The sequence below is a fragment of the Sitodiplosis mosellana genome, unplaced genomic scaffold, assembly GCF_009176505.1.
Source record: "Sitodiplosis mosellana isolate CC-2019 unplaced genomic scaffold, AAFC_SMos_1.0 Smas_scaffold_11, whole genome shotgun sequence".
NCBI lineage: Eukaryota > Metazoa > Arthropoda > Insecta > Diptera > Cecidomyiidae > Sitodiplosis > Sitodiplosis mosellana.
Genome location: NW_022595253.1, coordinates 2740871 through 2763540, shown reverse-complemented (window position 1 = coordinate 2763540; position 22670 = coordinate 2740871). Strand labels below are relative to the sequence as shown.

General features: G+C 36.7%; 1 protein-coding gene across 26 annotated transcripts in view; it reads left to right on the top strand.

The window, feature by feature from the left end:
* LOC129567299 (protein lap4-like) overlaps positions 1-22670 on the top strand; it is a 122864-nt gene that overhangs the window by 60207 nt on the left and 39987 nt on the right. For 20 of the 26 annotated variants that reach the window (XM_055444047.1, XM_055444045.1, XM_055444044.1 and 17 more), the window contains 4 exons: positions 128-424; positions 590-754; positions 920-1099; positions 14118-16073. In XM_055444047.1, coding sequence (XP_055300022.1) covers positions 128-424; positions 590-754; positions 920-1099; positions 14118-16073 — 2598 coding nt within the window. The remainder of the gene's footprint in view (positions 1-127; positions 425-589; positions 755-919; positions 1100-14117; positions 16074-22670) is intronic. The other 6 variants (XM_055444050.1, XM_055444051.1, XM_055444053.1 and 3 more) reach the window with 1 other exon arrangement.

Here is a 22670-nt window from a genome sequence, read left to right as displayed (position 1 = left end):
TGGTGGGCACACCGACATAACGGAATCATCACGAAATTTATGGAACGAACAAATCGAAGTTTAGCGATCGAAAGCAGAAAAAAACGACAACAGAAATGAAAAATTATCATTTGAAATTGAATTACAGGTTGGTATGCGTATATTGGAGGTTAATGGAACTTCGTTGCTCGGTGCTACCCATCAGGAAGCTGTGAATGCATTGCGTGAAGCTGGCAACGAAATCCGTATAATCGTGTGCAAAGGCTACGACAAATCGAGTTTGATCCATTCAATTGGAAGTGCGGGTGGCATGAGCACCGGTTTTAACAGCTCAACCAATCGCCTCGGCTCAAGAGCATCGGAAACAGGCTCCGATTTTAGCCAAAGTGTATCAAGTTTAGATCGAGATGATGGTGCCATTGATGAGTCTTTGCCCATTGCATCGGTAGGCATAATTTTTTGTTCCGACTAATTGCTTTTTTTGACGATGTGTCTGTGTTTGGTTCGCATCTGATGTGAACTAAGTGAAAGATTAAAAATTAATCAAACTGGATTGGTTCGTGACTTCTATATGTTTTTTCGAATTGATTTTTTTCTGTGTTCTTTACAGACAAATGACGTTTTCGAAAGCAGCAAAGACGAAGCACACATTCACACACCTGAGCCACACAGCGAGTCAAATGTTGAACGAGTTTCCGAAACATCGCAAGATGTTGCGCTGTTAAACTCGGAACAAACATTAGTCAGCACGAAGGAAAAGAGCACAAAAGATAAGGTGAGTGTGGCAATCTCGTCGCAGCAGCAGCAGCACATGGGAAAATTAATTCATCCGAAAAAGGATCAAGTCGTCAAGCTGTGACAAATTTTTTAAATTTTACAAAATGAAATCGTCTACGAAGAGAAGAGTTGTATTTATTTCCATTTGATTTTTTTTCTGCAGGTTCTGGACATTGTTCGTGCCGCCGAGTCATTAGCCTTAGGAACACATTTGTCAGATAGCAATGCGAATGCTGAGCTCGTTGTCAGTCATCCACCAAAATCGCCCGTCGAGCACGAAGATAAAATGCATAAAACGACGACGATTGTGATGTCGGCGCATACACTAGACACACAGCCACAGGTATGTGCCGCACCATTTTCCCTCGATTCCCATATTTTGAATTGAGAGCATCTAATACCACTATCCACACCCACCTGAATGTTGTTCAATTTCTCGATAATGTAATCTCATTTGTAATCACTCATACATTTTCATATATATATACGTGTTTTGTATGTTTGTACATGGAGTCAGTATTTCGGAACCACACCGAAATCGACCAAATTTTGTTATGTTTTTTTTTTCGTGCATTTCAACCACAGCGACTTTGTTGCTGCTTTCGTTGTGTCTTCCATTTTTAATGAATGTCATCAAATAATTCACAATTCATAGATTAGGTTTTTGTGTTGTCACACCGTTTAGTAATCTACATTTTATACATACTATATTACATATATACCCGTTAGCATTTCGATTCACATTTGTTAGATTCAATCCATATAATAATAATGGAAATTCCCGGGGACACACATGTGTTTCAGCCAAACGCTGTTGCACATCGTAGCACCACCGTCCGTTTTTATTATTCATTATCCATGTTTTGTGTGTGTGCTATGCATTCAATTGATCATTAACACCATTCCATGCACCATTTGAAACTAGGAATAAAATTTGCATTTTAAATTCTCGAATGCGACGACTAAAAAGAGGGAGAAAGAATAGTTAGAGAGAGAGAGAGAGAACATAAGACTAAAACAGTTGCATGGTACAGTCTCTCTCATTTTCTCTCCTCTCTATCTGAATATATCTAATGATAATCGATAAAACCACACGCATATCGTATGTGTACACTTAACTCCGTCTGTTGCAAGAGCTACCAATAGCAATGGCCATCTCTATTATCTGCCATTCAGGGATTAATTCGATTAAAAAATTAAGCGAACATGTGCCTCTATCTGTGAGATTGAAATCGGAGCATTTAAAACGCATTCACATACATAATACCGTTTGAACCATACATCTACATATAGAGATTATATAGTGGGCTGGTAGCGCACGAAAAGTCTACCGAAAATGTGTCGCCACAAGAAAATTACATTTTGTGGCTTACAGAAACATACGGTGGGCATGAAAACATACATATGTACACACGCTTAGGCGCGCACTTTTCACCAGACACAATAAATTCCCGATTTATTAGCGCGGTCACACAAATTGTGAAATGATGTTTCAGTGTATATGCAACATGCTGAACTGGCGGCCAAAAAGCAACAAGTAGTCCCAATGTATATATTCTCAACACTTTACAGACCCGTTTCGTACTTTCCATGTATTTTTTTTTCGCTCGTATGCATCCACCTTTTTTGCATAACATCGTCTGCATTTTTTTTGGTCGGCAATTTTTCCATTCCACTTTGCCACTCATAATGTGATAAGACGTGTTGTAATGAATTTATCATTAGTGCCAAAATGAGACCGCCCAAAAAAGATCGTCCAGGCCACTGCCAAATGAATGCCAAATTATTTTTTGATGACTAATTACCGCTGACAAATCATTCAATTTGCAACCAAACCTCATTCAGCTTTCACAGAGAGCTCAACAAACCAAAAAACTCATTCACACAAATTGAAATAAATTGCCTTTCGAGGACGAAATCTATTTGCGCAATTATACCGAAATTGCTATCGTTTAGAGCGATTTTTCCTGAATGAGACTTGTTGTTCTGACTCCCATTGCAAGTTTCTGTTTGGAAATATTCTAAGCTTGTTATTTCGAATCGTTCATGATTTCATAAAATGTTCAACTCAAAAACGACTTGAAATGTGTTGGAGGCGATGGAGTGTTAATAGAGAGGATTTTCATCGTATTACCGAATCAAATTCTAAACTCAATGCTGGCAAAAGTTTCATCTGATTTTAAAGTTAAGCGTGCGTTCATCATTGTCTAGATATGGAAATGAAGTTGATTAACATCGTTTTATGTAACTTCGTGAGGTCGAGTTAGTTCAGCGTACTGCGCTGCAATGCAATTGCATGCCGGAAAAAATGAAAACTTTTTTGCTCTACATAATGCAAATCTATCTATCTCTTCACAATAAACTTTTGTTTGAAGATCAATTTACGAAAAATGCTAATTTCATTGACGTGTGGAGAAGAGAGTCAGTTGAGGTTGAAGAGTTAGTTGCAGTAGAAGATAGTTTATATTTTGACAACGACATTGATTCAATAGCTCAAACTGCAGACGACTTTGCATACATATGGCAGTATAATATGGTGTTATACATACATTATCATATTGCAAGAACAACACTGCGCGCAAAACGGCTATTTTCATAGCATCACAATGTAAAAACAACATATTTGTTTAATGGTAGCTGTAATATGCATGGAATAATAAAACTAAAACCGCAGTTCACCATAGAATAGATACACACAAAAAGTTGTACATCATCGTACACGTTACGATGAGTTCCTCTCTCATCACTCTCACACACACGGGAGGCAAAATTCCGGGATGCGCTCCACCTCCTTCAACCCGTTGTCTATCTTATGAACAATACATAAAATGCAAAGTGATGATTGCGAATAAATTTGAATGAAAGTTAAATGACATTCAATTTACATGAAATCATAATTCGGTGAGTAAGCGCGCGCGTGTGTGTGTATATATGCTGTTCTCCTGCGGCAACCATGCATTCATCACGAATATTCATCGCTTTTAAACGCACCACATCCATCATTATAGAATCGTATGCGTACAGATTGCAATAGCAAAGCTGCGGATAAACGGGCTGGTGAACACATTTGAGACACAGTAGAATATTCTCAGCGGTCGTAATTCGCGGAAGTTTTTTTAACTTAATTTTCTCGGGCGAAACACTTCCAAATAAAAGCTAACTTGTATTTTTTTCTTAAATCGTTGCCCGAATATTGAGCAAAGTGAGATCATTTGTACACATTCCATTGTGTTACACCGAGCAGCTGCCACTAAAATATGTGTTTTTTTCGCAGCTTTCGCCTCGTTCTTGCGTCGAAAGCCGTAATAAACAAAATTCCCGAATAATTTATGCGTTGTAAAAAACACGACGCTTGCAAATTAAAATCACACATGCAACCCGTTTGCTTGCGATGTAAAACGTAAATTCAACGGAACCCAATGAAAATTATCGCATTCGCACGTCAACATTAGTCTCTCGGTGCGTCACTGGTACCCACCACCGCCGCCGACACCATCACCATCGTGGTGTTCTTCGCATTTACCATGTGGATATGCATGCGATTCACTATTTCATTTTAAAATGTTCAAGTATTTATGTGAATTAATTATTTATACATTTTAAATTAAACTTTAGAAGTGCAAGTTTCCATAAAGTTGAACATAAATTTCGCTTTCCTTTATGTACCGTTTTCGTCGTTGCTGTTGCTGCTTTTCTCCTCCACTACTTTTAGTTGCTCTTTCTCATTTCATTTTTTTCGTTTTGCTCTGTGTATGTGTTTGTTCGAAGAAATCATTGCACGTTAGTGAACAAATTATATTTTGTATAGAAAAAGAAAGCAGCTTACACTTCATGTTGCACGATACTTAACGGAAATTAAGCATTTATACAATGAATCAACCAATTTAACCTGCAGACGAAAATTAAATCCCTTTAAGTCGATACAATCACGACAGCAAAAAGCGTATACACTTTTACCATTAGCTCTTCTAAATTGAATTTCAATTACCGGTTATTATCGGAAGCTTCCAATAATTGGATGAGCATCGGATTTTAATCAAATAAAGTCTTAAAAGGCGTAAGCACAGCTCGAAAATCAATGGACCAAATTTTAAGTTGGATGCAAAGTTTTTGGCACAAACTTAAGTGTAAAGATGTATCGAAAATAATCACATTATCGGATGTTGTCATATGCCGCTTTCGCATAAATAGTCAATATTTGTTTAGATTGAATTTGTTGGTCTCAACTTAAAGTCCTCAAGTCAAGTCAAGTCAAGTCAATCTCTATTGCTTGTTTTCAGTCTCATGCGACCATGATTGCCATAAAATCCTTTCATTAGTAACACTTGTTGTTCTCAAGCAGATCGCTTTATGTCACTCCATAATTGAATGTGAATCAATTCTATCGATTTCATCTTTATGAGATATGTAACAGAAAATTTACATTCCCACTCGATCGATGGTTGTGTTCTGATATATTCATATCAGTTTCGTAGGTATTTTGCCCGATAATTCCTTTGTAAAAAAATAATAATCATGATGATCTTTTATGAAATCAATCATTGATATCTGTTCCATATAGTGAATACGTGTCTTGTGGTGGAGCGTGTAAAATTTGAAAGAGTTGAGTTGACTGAAAGCGAATTGTTTTCCAAGTTTGTGTTTGCTAATGTCATTGGCAGAATATGTAGTTGTCATCCACCACAAACAAACAAGACCCAATTTTTGTGCTAACTGACAGTCGCTCAACAATCTCAACCGCATCCTCTCGCTGTGGTTGTGTGCAATGTGCATGTCTCGCACACTGATCGGATATGAAAATAGTTACAACTCGTTAGAATGCGCTTGACTTTCAACACACACTTCACCACATCATAATATGTGAACGAGAGAGAGAGACAGATAGATGGAGCATATATTTCACATGAACTCTCTCGAGCTTTTAGTTGATTCGCCAGGTCGTCAGGTTATGTGCATACTGCGCAACAAATTCACTTGTACATTCGATTATTTTGCCGTTTCCCTAAACAACCTACATGTACATCATTTTCCCATGTAAAATATTTTATAAAGTGTTTTGATATTATGCTATTCCTGATGTTATCATTTCTCTTGTTTTTTTTTTATTTTATTTTTTGTGTAAATGTGTCAACATTTTCAGTTCAAAAGTTCATATCTCCATAGTCGTACAGTAAGAATAAAATATGTCGTTGTGTTATATCCTGAAATGAATCCAAAATGATACACACACTCAGTGTGTGTGTGTGTCACACACATTTTTTTGTTTTTTGAGTTTAGAACAAAAAAAAAATTTGACAATAATGATTTCTCGGTTAGAAAGTCTAGTTCGCATTATGTAACTGATTCCTGAGTATGAATGCTGCTCAAACTGTTTTTTTTTCACTCGTTGATATGTATCATCTTATCTAAATACACATCCTATATGAATTTATTTTGCGCGAGGTAATCAGGTACACATTTTGCGCGACAACCACTTTTTCAATCGTGAAGTTCAATGAACACCAACCAATTCGCATACCAAAACAAAATGAAACATATCTGAAATTGTACGTTTTTCTTTCTTTCTTTTTTCTATCTTCACTTTTTTGCAGACATCACAAAAAAATTCCCCCTTAAACTAACGCGCGGTAATGGTACAAAAGACTGATTTACTATTGTAAAAAATATATATCATAGAACAAGAATAATTACTATGCAAAAAAGAACTAAACCTACACATTCAAACGTTAGAAGACTATCGATTTAAAGAAGAAGAAAAAACTTCAAACTCAATTTCAATTGAGTGCACCCAGATATGAACAGAAAAATGAACGCAAATGTTGTGTTTTTTCCCTTCTCTCGCTCTACTGTGAATGGAGTGTGCAACAATTGAATGCGCGCAGGAAATCTTTATAGAATACGAATGGACGACCGAGAATAGACAAAGAACCTTTGACAAGAGTTTCTTTCAATGTTTTCTGCATTTTTATCATTTAAAACACGTTTCTTCTGCGCTTTTTTTTTTCATTTTGATTCGAAATGACAACGGGTTTTGACATTTTTAGTTCGTTGGTTTGTCACCACACTCCTTTTGTTACAAGCATATTGTATGCTTTCTCGTTTCGAAATACAAAAGCAATTATTTTTAATAGCTTTCCGTTCAAGTAATTCCAGAACAATTGTTGTGACGAGTGTTCCATACCAATAGCAATTGAATATTTTATGAGTGAACATGTAAAAAAACCAAACATGGGAAGAAACATATTTATATCGTTAAATTTAATGAAAAGCGTAACTTCAAGTTTAAAATGTAAATGCTACCCACGATATAATCATCATTATCATCATCGCACACGTGTCATTTATACGAAAAAAATTAACGTATTGAATATGCCGAATGTCAATTAAAGACCAGTCATCCCGATTTCTATCGAACACGACTCCAAGTTGATTGACACAACCAACAGAAATGTGATTGTGAAAATGCATTTCCTTAATATGATTCGATTCACGAGGAAAAAAAACTCCAAAGAAGAAACAAAACTGGGTGCTGACTTTTAAAAGTCATTTGCCCTCTCCCATACACAGAGCTTTAGCGTCATTGCAGCCAAATCAAAAGAACAGAAAGCATTTAATGCCTAAACAACCGTTGATTTTCAATTTATTTTCTATACCGTCGAATAGCGACGACCCATCGTAGCCATTTCATTCCGTTGTGCGTTCCTATATATATATCTCATGTTATTTAATCCTAAATTGACTGGAAAAAATGAAAAATCGATTAGTTGAATGTAGCTAATTAAATTGAAATTAATTTGAAACAATAATGAAAACAAACACTAGTTGAAATCAATTGATATTCATATATAGACCACAAAAAGTGAAATCCAGTCGACGAATTCGACAAACCTAAAACGAAAAAACAATTCTTTGCAACTGAGAAAAAAAATCCTGAAAATACTCATGAGCAGAACAAAAATGGTGTTAAAACTTTCTATCAAAATCCAAGATCTAAACCAGTATTTAAACAATAGCAAAAATTATATATATATATATCGATGTATGAAATGATAGGTAGCACATTCAAAATGGGATAAGCTATCATTTTCCGCCCTTGTATGATAATAATGACCAAATAAAACCACAAAAAAGCAGTATACTTAAAAAAACCAACACACAGATCGCTATTTTTCACGTTAAATAAAATTTCATATTTACACACGAGAATAAAAATAAAATTTGTGAATTTATACACGATTACTAATAATGAAAAAATATGGGCATAAACTTTGCAAGTGGAGTAGCAAAAAAAGAGAGAAATATTTATCAATTCAAATCATAGGAATGTAAAAAAAACATAATATTAAGCCGGATTGGCAGGAATAGAGAGCACTTTAAAATCGAAAATCGGCGATGGCATCTGTGACAGTGAGCGTGTCATAAAACTCAAGCGGATTTAAAACAGTTAAAACATTTACGTTTTTTTGTAATAAATATTCAATTATATCGATTGACCGATGGGGGAGGAGGTAACGATAATAATTTCAGCAGCGGGGAAAAAATCCGCATTTTTTCCGTGTCATTTTCAATGAGCTCACAATTTTATTTGCATTTTTTATCGAATTCATGCTTTTTTTTATATCGAATGCATGTGTTTGCCAAACGTGATATTTATAAAAATCACGCCCTATCCACAAACCCAGGCAAAAAAAAAATCAATGAGATTTAATTTGAAGAAAGGTAAAAAAACGAATCAAATGAATGAATTAAAATTCTATTCGTGCGTTGAAAGTTGTTTACGAATAAGAAAAAAAAGGAACGAACGAAATATTGAAGAGATTTGACTGAATGCTGAACACGAACGAGCGATATCCATCCATACCGACCAGTCAATGCAACTTTTTTTCCCTGCCTTATCGAATAAGAGAAAAAGAGCACCAAGTTCAGAGCAGATTTTTTTGGGCTGCATTCATTTCAGTAGAAAAACAAGGACAAAAAAGAAATTCGTGTTCATTCATTTTACCATGAATTTTGACCTTTTGAATAACAAAGGTCAGGTATCACTCCATCGAGCACTTTCTATTTATTTCACTTTTTTTCGGCAAGATATGTTCCGATTTCGCAACGCTTCGACCAATCGTGTTGTGCATTTTGTGTATGTGCTTCTTTGACTAATGATTCGTTCATTCAGGCAGGTCATTCGAAATAATTGCGCATTCAGAGTTTCGTCTTCTTGTGTCACATGCCAAAAGAAAATGTCTCATCTTTTTCGTTCCATAGAAATTGGACAAAAATATTTTTGTGAAAGAGACACTTCTTGTAACAAAATGACTTGCACTTCGAGACTAAATATCACAAAAGAACCGACGGTTGGCAATGTGAATGAGCTTTTTGACAGACGTCTGAGTCAAAATTTACTTAGACCACACTCAAATCCATATCGTATTGTCGTATAGTCTCAATTATCGGCACTTGTGCGTGGACCAGTCATAACAATATGACAAAATACAGTGCAGTTTTGTTTTATTTTGCTCTGTTTTTGTTGTCGACTAAAATCAATGAGAGAGAGAGAGACCAAGAGACCAGATCATATGAACCATATGTTTTTCATCAGCAAAAATGCGAGAGAGAGAGAAAGATTGCTTGTTGGGTGCTTATCGTTAATCGTTCGCATAAAGTACGGCCATCCGAATTTGATTAGCAATGAAACAAAGGACATTGTCAAGAAAACGCCCGTAATCGAATTGCATTTGTGTTGACACGGCAATATTGATATCCATTCCGTTCGCAACAACAACAACAACAACAAACAAACTATACACGTCGTTTCATTCACATCACAAGAGCACAACCTCATATGTTTCGTTCATTCAACTGACATGTGTGCAATAAAATGATAAACCGTAGTTCAATACAGTTGCCGGCATACATATCCACACAAAAAAAACTACCATCGTCGCATTTGTTGTTGTTGTCCATTTGCGGGGAAAGCGTCGAGCCTTTTGTCTCTCATTGCAAATTGCCATCGAAATTGGATTTACGGTGGAAATTTATGATCGAATTGCAGTAATTTTCTGTAAGCAACTGTATTTTATTACCCAGATATTGAATGCCTCGGGAAAAAGTGCCATTAAGCCAGGCACAATGGGAGAATGCTCCATCGTATATACACACCATTCAATCACTTTCATTCGAACGCATGCATATTCAATGTAGAAGGAGCCCGATCCAACCAACCAAACATACGTAAACACATTTTATAGTTGCCATAATCATTTCATGAGCATCAGAACCGAAATTGAATAAGATTGATTTAATGCTCGGTTGATTCGCATGTGTCAATCCATGGGAAAATTGATTATAAATTTATTGGGCAAATGTTGATGTTGTTTTTTTCGTCGGGATGGTATAACATGCGGTATTATTGATCCGCTGTGCTAACAATAAATATGCATTAAATCATGGCATTTGTTTTTCGGTATTTTTGTGTTGGTTTTTTTTGCTTTCTGCCAATGTCAATACAGAAGAACACAGAACCACACATAAACACCGCAACTAATCGAATTAGAAGTTTGAATATGGGTTCGTTTGTGTCCATTCCTCATTTCTAATGCGCTGTGCGCAAATACGAATCCATTTTCATTTAATCAAAGTCTCATTTGTTTCGGGTTAACAAAACACTAGTTGTTTTCTCTCTTTTGGCGAAGAAAAAGCTTTATAGTATGCTTTGTTTGCTCGAGATGGGATGCGCTTCCTCTCGAAAACAAATGTATTTAACGAAGGAACGTGTGAATTTAACGATCAAATTCGATCGGATTTAAAAATGGAAACCGACAAGAAAGAATTAAGTGCACTGGATTAGTTCATGAACGAATTAAATCGCAATGTGATTCCGTTTTGAATCGATGGAAAATCAACAGCAAGAAAAATTCGTGTTGAGAAACAATTGAAGGATGTGTATGTGTGCAGTTGGGAATGGATTTGGCTGGAGGCGATTTGCAAGCATAATCCATTGCAAGCAATTTTTCTCCGCCGATACATTTGATCAACACTGAAAAGGCAACGATGGATAAATGAATTATTTTGTACTCGGCTTTGCACTGATCCTCACCCACACCGAAAAAAAATACCATTCGAAATGTATGTTGCTCGCATTTACGAGTTAAGACAATCGGTTTCTCTTCATTACCGAGCGCAAAATATGAAGTCAGTTTTCTTCTCGTTGACTTTTGCAACATTGACATTTTTATTTTCGCTCGTAATGTGTATTTATTCATTAAATGTTTGGTACTACTTATGGAACAAATTGTTAACATTTTTCTCGGGGGATTTTCCGGTGGAATGTATGCGCGTATGTGTTTTCCGTTGGCATTCCCAATTGGATACATGACAGTACATTTCTCATCGTTTCGTGCACGAGCAACGATGATGACGACAAAAATAAGTACACATGTACAAGGTTTAAGTCATAACAAATGAAAAGATATCATATTCCGAGGGAGAAAAGGCCAAAGATGTGTAACTTTTGATAGAAATATGTATAAATAATCGGTTTCGGAAAAGAAAAAAGCCCAAAGCTGCGATAAGTCTTCATTGAATTGTGCTTGAGTTTGTAGCTCATTCGCTGTGCCACATCGATGCCATGAATTGTTGTCGCGTTACCGAAATTTCAGCACAACTTAAATTATTAGACGACATTAGAGCTATTTACCAACACTTTGATAAACGATTGTTCATCCATTTGCAAAATTCTCTCTCTTTATCCGTCTACTCGAAGTTTCTCTCTGTGTGTCTCTATTAATATTCATGTTATCGGAACTCGAGCTGATGCACACAAAATGATTTATTATCTGTGGAAGATTTTACCATAACATGATATGCACAATTTACTCATTGTTTTGTGTAAAAAGCGTTTTATATTAACTCGATTGGATTGGATTGGATTGAGGTGGATTTGTGTGCATCGGTTCACGTTCGTCATCCCCGTGTACAGGTGCTACGTCACATCGGACCAACTCACATTAAATAATAATTGTAGGCAAATGAAAAAAAAAAACTATGTAATTTTGTTATTTTCTACCACAACAGAGAAAAAACTATCATAAAAATCTCGTCTAAATGTTTGATCAAATTCATGATGATTGTTGATGAACATCATGTGAAAAGGAATGTTTTAACTAACGGAATATCGGGTAATAGGTGTAAATTGTTTATTAAATAAATGAATTTCAAATAAAAGAAAAAAATGTTTATTATATATTGAATCAATTATTACCGTAGGCTTAGGGAATTTATAATCAAATATTTCGCTGTCACTCTCTTTTTCTGCAGTCATCAAAATACATTGTGGTCATACACTCAATATACACATGTACCCTCAATGAATAAAGAGAGAAAACAAATGAACGAACTCGCCATCTTAAAACTTGAGCTATGAAAACACACATATTTAAACTAGCACGAATACACATCTCTTCCAAGTTGGAACTTCCGACTTAAGCTAGGATCTGTGTACCGAATCTCTCTCACTATCATTTACTCTCTACAACCAAATCATTATATACTTCACATTTCGAAACTGTGTTTCGTGTCTTTTGTGTAAATCAATGAGATTCAAGGAAAAAAGAACAGTTGTTATTTATTCAATTCCAAAACAAAAAACAAACAATTAACTAATGTTTAATAAATTGTTTCTCGTGTGTAAAAGAAGAAATCAAAAATTAATTCGAGTTCAAAATGTTTGTTTCAAAATATACGACAATTGATCAGAGCAGAGCTATAAAAAAAAATATAGTCGAGACACGGAAAAAATGAATCGATGGACAAAAACTCGTCAAAATGTATAAATGTTATTTCAAATTCTCTCGAAGCAAATGTATTTATGCAAATGTTTGTAAAATTCCTAATTTGTAAGACCAAAAAAAAAACAACCAAAAAGGATTTCATTTAATGAAAAATTCCAATAAATCGGATGATGAAACAAAAAACAACCGAAATCATATTAAATCACGATGTTTTCATACATTTTTCTGTTAATTTTTTGTCTGAATGATCATCGCTTGCAGAAAAAACAGCTTCAAAACCAATTTTGTTGGCTTTGTCGAATTGTTGGCGAATGTTTTTCTACCTCTTCATTTACAACGTAGTTCATTAAGTAGAAGTTAAGCTCTTTTTCCATCAACTTTATTAGATCCACTGCAAATGCTTCCATTTCTTCTTCCGTTTATTCATTGTCGTGCGCGTATGTACGGCGTAAACTCATCGATTGAGTGGTTGGTATTTTTCATTCGGTAAATTTTGCAACAACAACCAAATTACCGTGTGACTCATATTCTCTCGCTGTCTCTCATCCTATATATGCTTCTGTATTGTTTTGTTTTGGTTTTTGTTTTGTGGTGTCACTTTGGCGTAGGGGAAAAAAGTTTCTTAGTTTCTCATTGAGTCTCTCCATTTTTCCATATATATATTTTTCATTCGATACAATTTTGAAATGCAAATTGGATTTATTGTGGTTGAGTGAGTGGTTTGAATTCGGTCAGCCGACTTTCAACCACTTTTAAATGAGGTCAAATTGCTAACTTTTTATTTTCATTTGAAAACTAAAATAATATAATTTTTTTTCTCGAAAACAGTTTGATTTTGATTTAACTTTTTCACTTTAATAAAAATTAATAATTTGTCACATTTTTTTTTGTTGATCATATGCACAGTTTAATCTCTATTGCACCCGGTTTTCATTTTTGGTTAGACGGAAAATCGATCGCGTGTTCACGGTTCATGAAAACAAAATTATTAATTGCATTTCCAAATTATAGAGATCGGATTTGTTTTTCATCAAACCTACACAATCACTCATCCACACACATACTAAAGACACATTCATTGTGTCAAAATAATTGTGTTGCGGTTCATTTTTAATTCATCGAGATAAAAACAAATCTAGTCGATTGGATTTTATTTTGTTTATCATTCACGGCAATACTACCAATTGGATTTGCAGTTTTGTTTTGTCCATGAACAAAGACAAAAAAAACATTAAAAATTATTTCATCGGCATAAGGCATATGTTTGTGTTTAACATTATCTCACCAAATTCAGAACCAAAAAAAAAAACCAGAACATTTTGTGCACCTGTCGATTTTGAACCACCGTTTCACTCACTCATGATTTGTGTTAAGGAAATTGAATTTATCGAAATCAACAACAACAAAAAAACTCGTTTAATGAAGATAATATACTTTCTTTCTTTTTCCTTTTTCCCTCTCTTTCCATTTCCTGTCGAAAAAATACCAAATTTGACACATTGGCACACACACAACAAAAACAATCGAACAAAATATCCAATCACAATTGTGGCAAACGAAAAAAAAAATCATATACAGGTTGATAGCCGAATAGGAAGCTCAAAAAAACCGATCTCTACCTCTAGTTTTGCTCATCATAAATACGATACATCGATGAAATCATCTACTGACAGTCTTTCATCTGCCGATACGATGATTTCCGCATCGAAAAAACCACCACCACCACGACCTCCTTCGCCATTGCAACCGCCACCGTTGGCACGACAATACGACGAGCTCGATCGCACCGAAATCGAAATTGAGGTTTTTGATACCGAACCATACAAATATGAATCGAAATCGAAACCACAATCAATGTCTTCACAGACGCAAACACATCGTAAGTCGGTGAGCTTTGATTTGTCCGACAATGAGTATATTCCGGTGCTTGAGCACGACGAACCAGAACCAACGGATAACATCGGCGAATTATTTTTGAGACAATTCAGCCGAGAGAATTCACAAGAAGAAAATGACGGTTACGAAGTTCCAATCAAATATCCGAGTGGCCCAAAATCAAAGCCAACGAAAAAGGTGAAAAGTATTCTGCGCTCGCCCAGCCCTAGTTCAAAAGCACCAACGACACCCTCGTCGTTGGATCGACCTTTGATTACAAGCTACATTCAGCAGCCGCAGCCTAGTGTGACAACAGCCATTGTACACACCGTGGCTCCATCGACGGATGATGAAATCGAACGCGAAAATCCGTTCCGCAAAGAATTCTTGGGGCGTCGTGCTGAAAACATCTACGAAGAATTAGACTTTGAAGAACAAGCTCCGAAACAAACAGTACAAATTACACCGATTGAAACAAAAGTGAAAGAACAAGAAAAACCGAAGCAAATTGACCCAAGTTCGGTGAAACAACGACCAAAATCCGCATACGAATCAAGAGAATATGCAGAAGTTCAGTCGAAATTCCATTCATCAAATGATGAGTTGAGTGAAAAGTCAGAAAGTACGCTAATTTCAACGCAAAGCACATCTCGATCGACAGGTAGCCTGTTGATAGATCGTCCAAAACAAAAGCCACCATTACCTCCAAAGCCATCAAAACCCAGTTCTTCCGTGAAATCACCATCTCCGGTCATCAAACGCGCCGATCTCAAACAAAACGAGGCTTTGAAAACATTCCAGCAAGAAATGTTGCATGGGGATTTATACGAATTCGTTCATAATGCGGAAACAAATCAAATAACACGAATTAAACAGCAAGCAACCAGTATTCCTATTGCAATTGCAAAATCACCCGAACCAATTGTTAAAGAAGAAACCAAAGAACCGCCACGTTTGACCACGTTCAATCCAAGCAGTCCTCTCCCTCCAATTCCCAAAAGCAATAAGACCAATGTGCCACCGTATTCAAAAGTTCTGAAGCGAGGTTCAAGTGTTGAACGACCAACGGTGAGTCCTCCGCCGCCACCCGTTAACATGTCAACGTTGCCAACGGCAGACAAACTAAAACAACTTCGAACCGAAGACGGTTCAAGAGTCGAAATCCTATCGACAAGCACCGAAGAGCTGCGAAAATTCCATCGCGAATATCATCACGAAAATGCTCCCGAATACAGTTTGGTCACCGAAGAAACGCATCGCGAAATTCTACTGCAAGAGAATGAGATTCGAAATGCAATGCAACAAGAGCAAATTGTCACCGAGACAGTAACAACGACTAGTCGAATTCCAGTGCGAAAAGCGCCGTTGCCACCAACGGCAAAAACAACAACGATGTCGACAACAACAAACAAACATCATAAAAACCCTTCATTTTCTTCAGATGTCAGTCAAGAACATTCGTCCACAATGCAATCAACATCATCATCATCATCGTCGTCATCTCAAGTATTTCCGGTTACGCAAATTTTGCCCGTGCAATATTCACACTTGCCAACGCCACAGCAGCCCGACTATTTTTTAACATTTCCATCGTCGCCACTACAGCCCAGTTGTAATGTAATGCCAATGCCACAACCGGGCGCATTCAGTACATTCATGGTGAGTGATAATAGCGCACCGCAAACCACAAACATTCCGACAAACATCATGTGTCATCCACAACAGCAACTGCCAATGTATTTACAGCGACAGTATATTTCCGTACCGATATCGACAACAATTCATACCATAAATCAAGCCGAACATAATATGCAAGGTCAAAATTTTATCAATATTCATGCAAATGGTGGTGCTGGTGCACAGGCGCCGGTTCCACCAACACCATCACCATCAAACAATAACTCTGCTCCTATTTTCAATGCTTATCGAAGTAATTACAATCAGCAACAACAGCAGTACCACCAGCAGCAACATTATCATTACCAAACCCAATCGTTATTACCCTGTCAACAAGAAATACACTCATCGTCTCCACAATCTGCTACATTAGACAGTAATCTAAATCGTAACGACAATACTGCCACTACCACCTCCTCCGACGCTGCTGCTGCTGCTGTTGTTGTCGATGCTGATGATAATACTAATCATAGCATTGGCTCATCCTCATTTCCTTCGATGTCTTTCGTTGACTCACAACTCACTCGTAACCGCAATAATGAAAACGACATTCCGGCAGTCTCGTCGACTGTTGTCCGATCCGCACAATCATTAACATCAATTTCCAATACGCCATCAAATTATCACAGCATTTCGAACGAACCAGAACATACCTTTACCACATTCGGAAAGCAAACACAAGTCTAGAAAAACACGAAAGAAATTTATGCTTTAAAAAAGAAAAAAAAAACATTCTTCTGTTCTGTTTCCCTCCCATTTCTGGGCTAAAGTTTTTATTTTTATTATGCTTCTGTAATTTTTTCTCTCTTTTCCTTTCGTTTCGGCTGTTGCACATCCGAGAAAAATTTGGACACTGAAATTTGATTGCTCTTCTCGTCTAAGCTCGCATTTATCTCTTGATGAAAATCGTACACATTTCGCCGAACAACAAATGGACGGAGCTTGCCTTGGTAACGAGTAAAATTGTCGAGTACAGTTTGAGGGTGATAGCCATCTTGTTGCCATCGCACAATGAAAAATAATAATCCATAAAAATCCGACAGAAAAAACTTGAAGGAAAAAATTCGTCGAAGGAAATATTTTTCTTCCCCATAATTCTGTTCCCTGCCAAAGCACATACACACACACTTGGTCACACACAAATCTATGCGTTCGATAGAGTGAACGAGAGACAGCGTCAAAATCAGTTTGTAGCAAATAATAGAAAAAAGAATGGAGTTTAGCGGGAGAAATGAAATGAAATGAAATAGAAGTGGCGAAATGCCACCCAGCTAGTAGAGTGGTACACGAATATAAATGAATAAAAATAAAAGCATTCGAGGAATTAACGATAATTGTATTGGCGTGTGCACGATTGCGTATCACGACCGTCATTCAAAACCAACGACAACCGCAGCGATATTAACGAATCACTGTTCGAAGGCGAATGAGGAGCAATGGCTGGCGGTGTCAAGTTAAACAAAAAAGCAGCAGCAACAACAACAACTAGCGAAACACAATGCGAAAATCGCATTTGACCCAAATCCCATTTAGCCTTTAAAATATACACTCAGCTCCACTGCCCTGGCTGCACCGCACATGTTCACTCACAATGCGCTTTCCTTATGTTTGTGTCACATACACACAACTTGAGCAAATTTGCTAGAGTTACGGAGTGTGTACACACGAATTTTGAAATGCACCATGTTGCATTCAAACTTAATTACATTAGTATTATTTATGCATTTTCTCAGTTTGTTCCAAAAAAAAACACACCCGCCCCATCGACAGATTTCAGTAATTCCAAATTGAAGTTTTACGTCACGGTTCGTTCATTTTACCATTGATTTGGATGTTTATTCGTCGATGCTTGTGTTTTTTGCTTCTTTCGCTTTGGGTACGCTATCGTCTTCTTGGCAAGAAATTCAATATTCTGCAGTAGCAAACGAGATGAAATAAACGTCGTTTGAAACGTGAACGACGACGACGACGACGATTGAAATGCAGAAATTTGGCTAATCAAATTTACGGATAACTCGGTTACAAGCAACAACCAGAACGTTGTTTGGACGCATTTATAAAGCGTACCAAGGCACAAGCGGTTCTCTTTAAATAATTTAGCGAATGAAACAAAAAACTGTTGTGCTATTGAAGTAAAAATCGATTCGTCGTTTCATCTCACTCTCTCTCAGACGGAGTTTTGTATGTGCGGGTGCGCGTCATTACACGCAGTCGGTTTATGAGTTTAACCTGAGTTAAATGGCAGTGAAGAAGAAAAAGAAAAGAACATTGCCGATGCCGGCACCAGGTAAACTCTTACTTCGTTCCTGAACCAATTTAACTTTTATTACAATTGTTAACCGACCCATTGATATTGATTTGCACATTTATTGAACGATGAAAGAAAGTCGACAATCGAAATGAAAAACAAAGAGAAAAAATTGCATCTTATCCATGAAGTGGTTGGTGGTGGTTGTTGCCACAAAGATTTGAATTTATAGCCAGCCACAATTATTTTCGAACGAACAATGAACATACGAGTCCCTTTTTCGCTCACTCTCTCTCTCTCTCTCTTTCTCTCTCTCTCTCTCTCTCTCTCTCTCGTGGCACAACGATTTTTTTCAAGCATATTCCGGTTTCTTTGCACTTTAATAACGAACAATTCATTTTTTCCATCGCTTTGGCACAACATGGCCAAGGGAGAGAGAAAAAAAAGGATGGAAATTTCCGAACAGAAAGAGCTCACTTTGGATTTTATTTGCTTGAAAATCGGTTAGGGTTATACATTTTATGCGCATTGCAAACCAGAAAGCAAAAAAAAAAAAAACACCAACCATCCAAATTCTTAAGAAATGGCTAGAGAGAAAAGGATTCAAATCATTTCCGATGTATCTCAAGTTGAACACAACTTTATATAACGATTTTTTTTGCCATTTCGGAATTTTTTGTTCTGGTTTTTCGTTCTTGTTGTGTCCGCACAAAAAATGAATACAAAAGTTTAATGACTTAACATTTTTCCTTTCGTTTGCTATATTGCTCTTTCGCGTCGGGTGTATTTCTTTCTTCGTCATTGTAGTATTGTTCCTCTTTGACGACTGAATAATAAATCAGTGCTGCTTATTACAATCGCATTGGAAGCATCTGAAACTAGGCGAACGAGAGAACGAACGGAGAAAAAGTTATGATTTTTAATTTTAATTCGAGCAAAATAAGAGATGTGACTCTCTCTCTCTGTGTTTAAAATAATTGGCGTCGCTAATTGAAAGAAATGCCAAAGAAACTGTGTGCTTCATTTCATGATATTACACCCTTTGCGTTCGCCGTTTTTTAACGACTCTCCACAACAATAAAACCGACTTTTCTTCTTCACCATCTTAATTTGGATTGATTTCTGCGTACCAATCACTGGCTTGTTCATTATTCAATGCGGAAAATTCAACGTTAAGTACGTTCAAAATGATCATAGACTGAATGGGATGAAGAAGGAAAAAACCGAAGAATACAAACAACGCAGCAACAAAACCGCTTTTGTTTGTCATGAAATGTAATCACTGGGAATATGCGCTGCAAATGAGATTAGAACGCTGTCTTTTGTGTGTATGTGGTGAAAATGCCGCAGGAGCGAATGAAACCGAGAGTGCGAGAGAGAGCTTTGTTGCGCTGCCTGCGTAAGAAGGGTAAAACAGTTTATTAATTTAGCGCCCTTTTTGTTTATTCAGTGAGCGTTTTATTTGCACGCGCCTCTAAAAGATTATGTATTTATGCGATGCTCGCATTCTCATCCAAATGGCCTACATTTCGTATTTTTTTCTCCTTCCGTCTGAGGTCATGCCGTGGCATTTGATTGCCGCTTTTTTTTTTTGGTTTGAACTTTTCATGCCATGTGTACACGAGGAATCCGGTATCGAATGCAGTAAAAAAAATTCAGAAAAAAAAATTGCAGAAAAGAAAAAAATGCAGAAAACCAAATTTTTTTTTTGAAAATTCCTTGACTTCAATAGATTTGAGCGAAATTTCATTTCAATATGGCCCTTCTATACTGAGAAAATACATGCACCAAGAATTTTGTTGCATGCTTTTTTGTTGCCTTTCTCCGGTTTTTCTTCGTTGTTTGTTTTCTTATTTGTATGGAATTCTGAGCCATTCTCATGAATGAGACGACATACGTCAATAACTTTCTCTGTAGAACGATTCGCATGAGAGAGAAGAGAGAGAAAAATGTATGGGAGTTAACGTACCTCTTTTTTCTTCATCAAACCATATAATGAACAAAAAATTCAAACATTTTGGTGGACTTGTGCTATTTGCTAGAAAGTGAAGTGTATGTATTTTCTCAGTATAGAAGAACCATATTGAAATGAAATTTCGTTCAAATTCATTGGAGTTCATAGTCAAAGAATTTTCGAAAAAATCGTATTTTTTCAATTTTTCAGCGTTTTTGGTTTTCTGCATTTTTTCTTTCTGCAATTTTTTTTCTGCGTTTTTTGGTTTCTGCATTCGATTCGGATACCGTACACGAGGTTCTCGTACGCAGTTTTCACTCTTCTAATGACTGTGTGAGGCAGTGTCGAAAAAAAACTCTGTAAGCCACAAGCTTTCTAACCGATGGAAGACACGAGTCGACCGCATTTGAAATGGGATACGAAATGACTTCATCAAAAAGTCGAACAGCGTACGTAGATTCAATCGAGATGCGAACTAATTCTCAAATCCTCTGATACGATTTTTTTATTCGTTGTAATTATTTTTTCATTAATTTTGCTTTTGATACTTTATGCGGCAACATAAGAGCGGTTCCATCGCTCTCGATGTTTGTTTACTCGAATCGATTCCCAGCTCCTTCCATCATTCCGATGCTCGTAGTACGCAACGTTTGTGTGTGCCCAATCTGCCCATCGAATTTCTGTATTTGTGGAAAAGTGAAGGAAAAGAAGCTCATTCGAGCGAGATATCAGTCGGAATTGGAATAAAAGTGGCAACTACACAAGTTGAACATCGAAATGAAATCGGGGACGAAATGCGCTCCGAAAACTCTCTGAAAAGAAAACTGTAATCCAGTCATTAAAACTTTTTAATTACTTTGCACAAGAATTAATTATTTACATACACACATATTATTTGTTTTGAGTGAGGGGAGGACAGAAGCCAGTCAATGTTATTAGAATAAATGCATTTGACAGTGCGTACGCGCGGTGTTCGCCCAACGATCGAACAGCGGAAAGCTCGTTCGACCTTTCCGATGGGTGCAGAAGGTTGACACATCGAAGAAGAAATAAATCCTTGAAGAGAATAAATGATTATGTATTGCGTTCGCACAGTTGGAATTTTGTGACGGCTGTCCATCTCGAGTTGAGAATGGTCGTTGCCCGAGTTGACTCGTTAGTTCGACAAGTCGAGAGAGAGTGTGTGTGTGTGTGTCGTTTTTCAAGCCAACCGTTTCGAAATGAACGACCAAACATAAAATAATAACCCTTTTGAATACTTTATCCTTGAGTAGAGGAGAATCAAACCGAAGCAATTGATGTACAATCAAGCCCGGAAGCTTATTGGCCCAAGGCTAATTCTACTAAAAGTCCTGATTTCATGTTGCCCATTCTTTTTCGCTGTCGTTTTGTGAAGTAGGTCGTTTCAAAGAAAGATCGACTCATGAGAATTTTCAAACGGAATTCCATGCAATTATGGTTCTATTTTTGTGCAACAAACAATAGAAAATTTGCTCGTTTTTCCAAAATGAATTGACGCAGTAAAAATAGTGCTCGAACAGTAGTAAAACACATCGAATTTCACTTGATTAAGACTTATTGCTCCTAATAAATGCAACGGTAGATTGTGACGAATAAGTATCTTGAATGCATTAGTGGTAGAAAAAAACAACGGGCAATGCGATGCTAAATGCACGTGCAAATGAGAGAAAAACCAACCAACATTACGACCCTCAGCCATTCCATTTCATTCAATTGATTCATATTTTCCAAATTCACTTGAGAATGCACACGCTTTACGCTCACTCAGTCTCTATCAATCTCCCTGTCTTGTTCCGCTGTCGTGTTGTTCACACACCGACAACGACACACACACAGATTTGCATACTTTTCCACAGGCATCGAACAGTAAATTTACCGAACAAATTTATTCGCAAAACTAAGTTGAAACTTTTAACGCCCGGAAAACCATTTACAAATAAGTACCGACAATACTTCCTCTTCACTCATTCCAATAAACTTTATCTCTACTCTCATTCTCTTCTTTTCTCTCTCACTTTATCTTTCGTATGTTTTTCTTTCTATCTATCTCTATCCCTGTATTTTCCACAATAGTTTCCATTTGTTAGATTTCACGTCGGTTGCAAAGTGCTGCACACACTGCACAGACAACAACGTTGCCGCATCGAACGAATGAGAATGAGTCATGACTTTGCACTCTATTTTTCGGCTATAATTAAATTTCTAAATTTGCCATATTGTACATTGTGCTGCAATTATTATTAATTTGGCCATTTTTTTTGGTTTAAATATTTCCACGCCTGAGTTTTATCGTAACATATCTTTTTTTCATATTCTGTTCTATATTTGAAAGTGACGAATAGTTTTCCTCATTTAC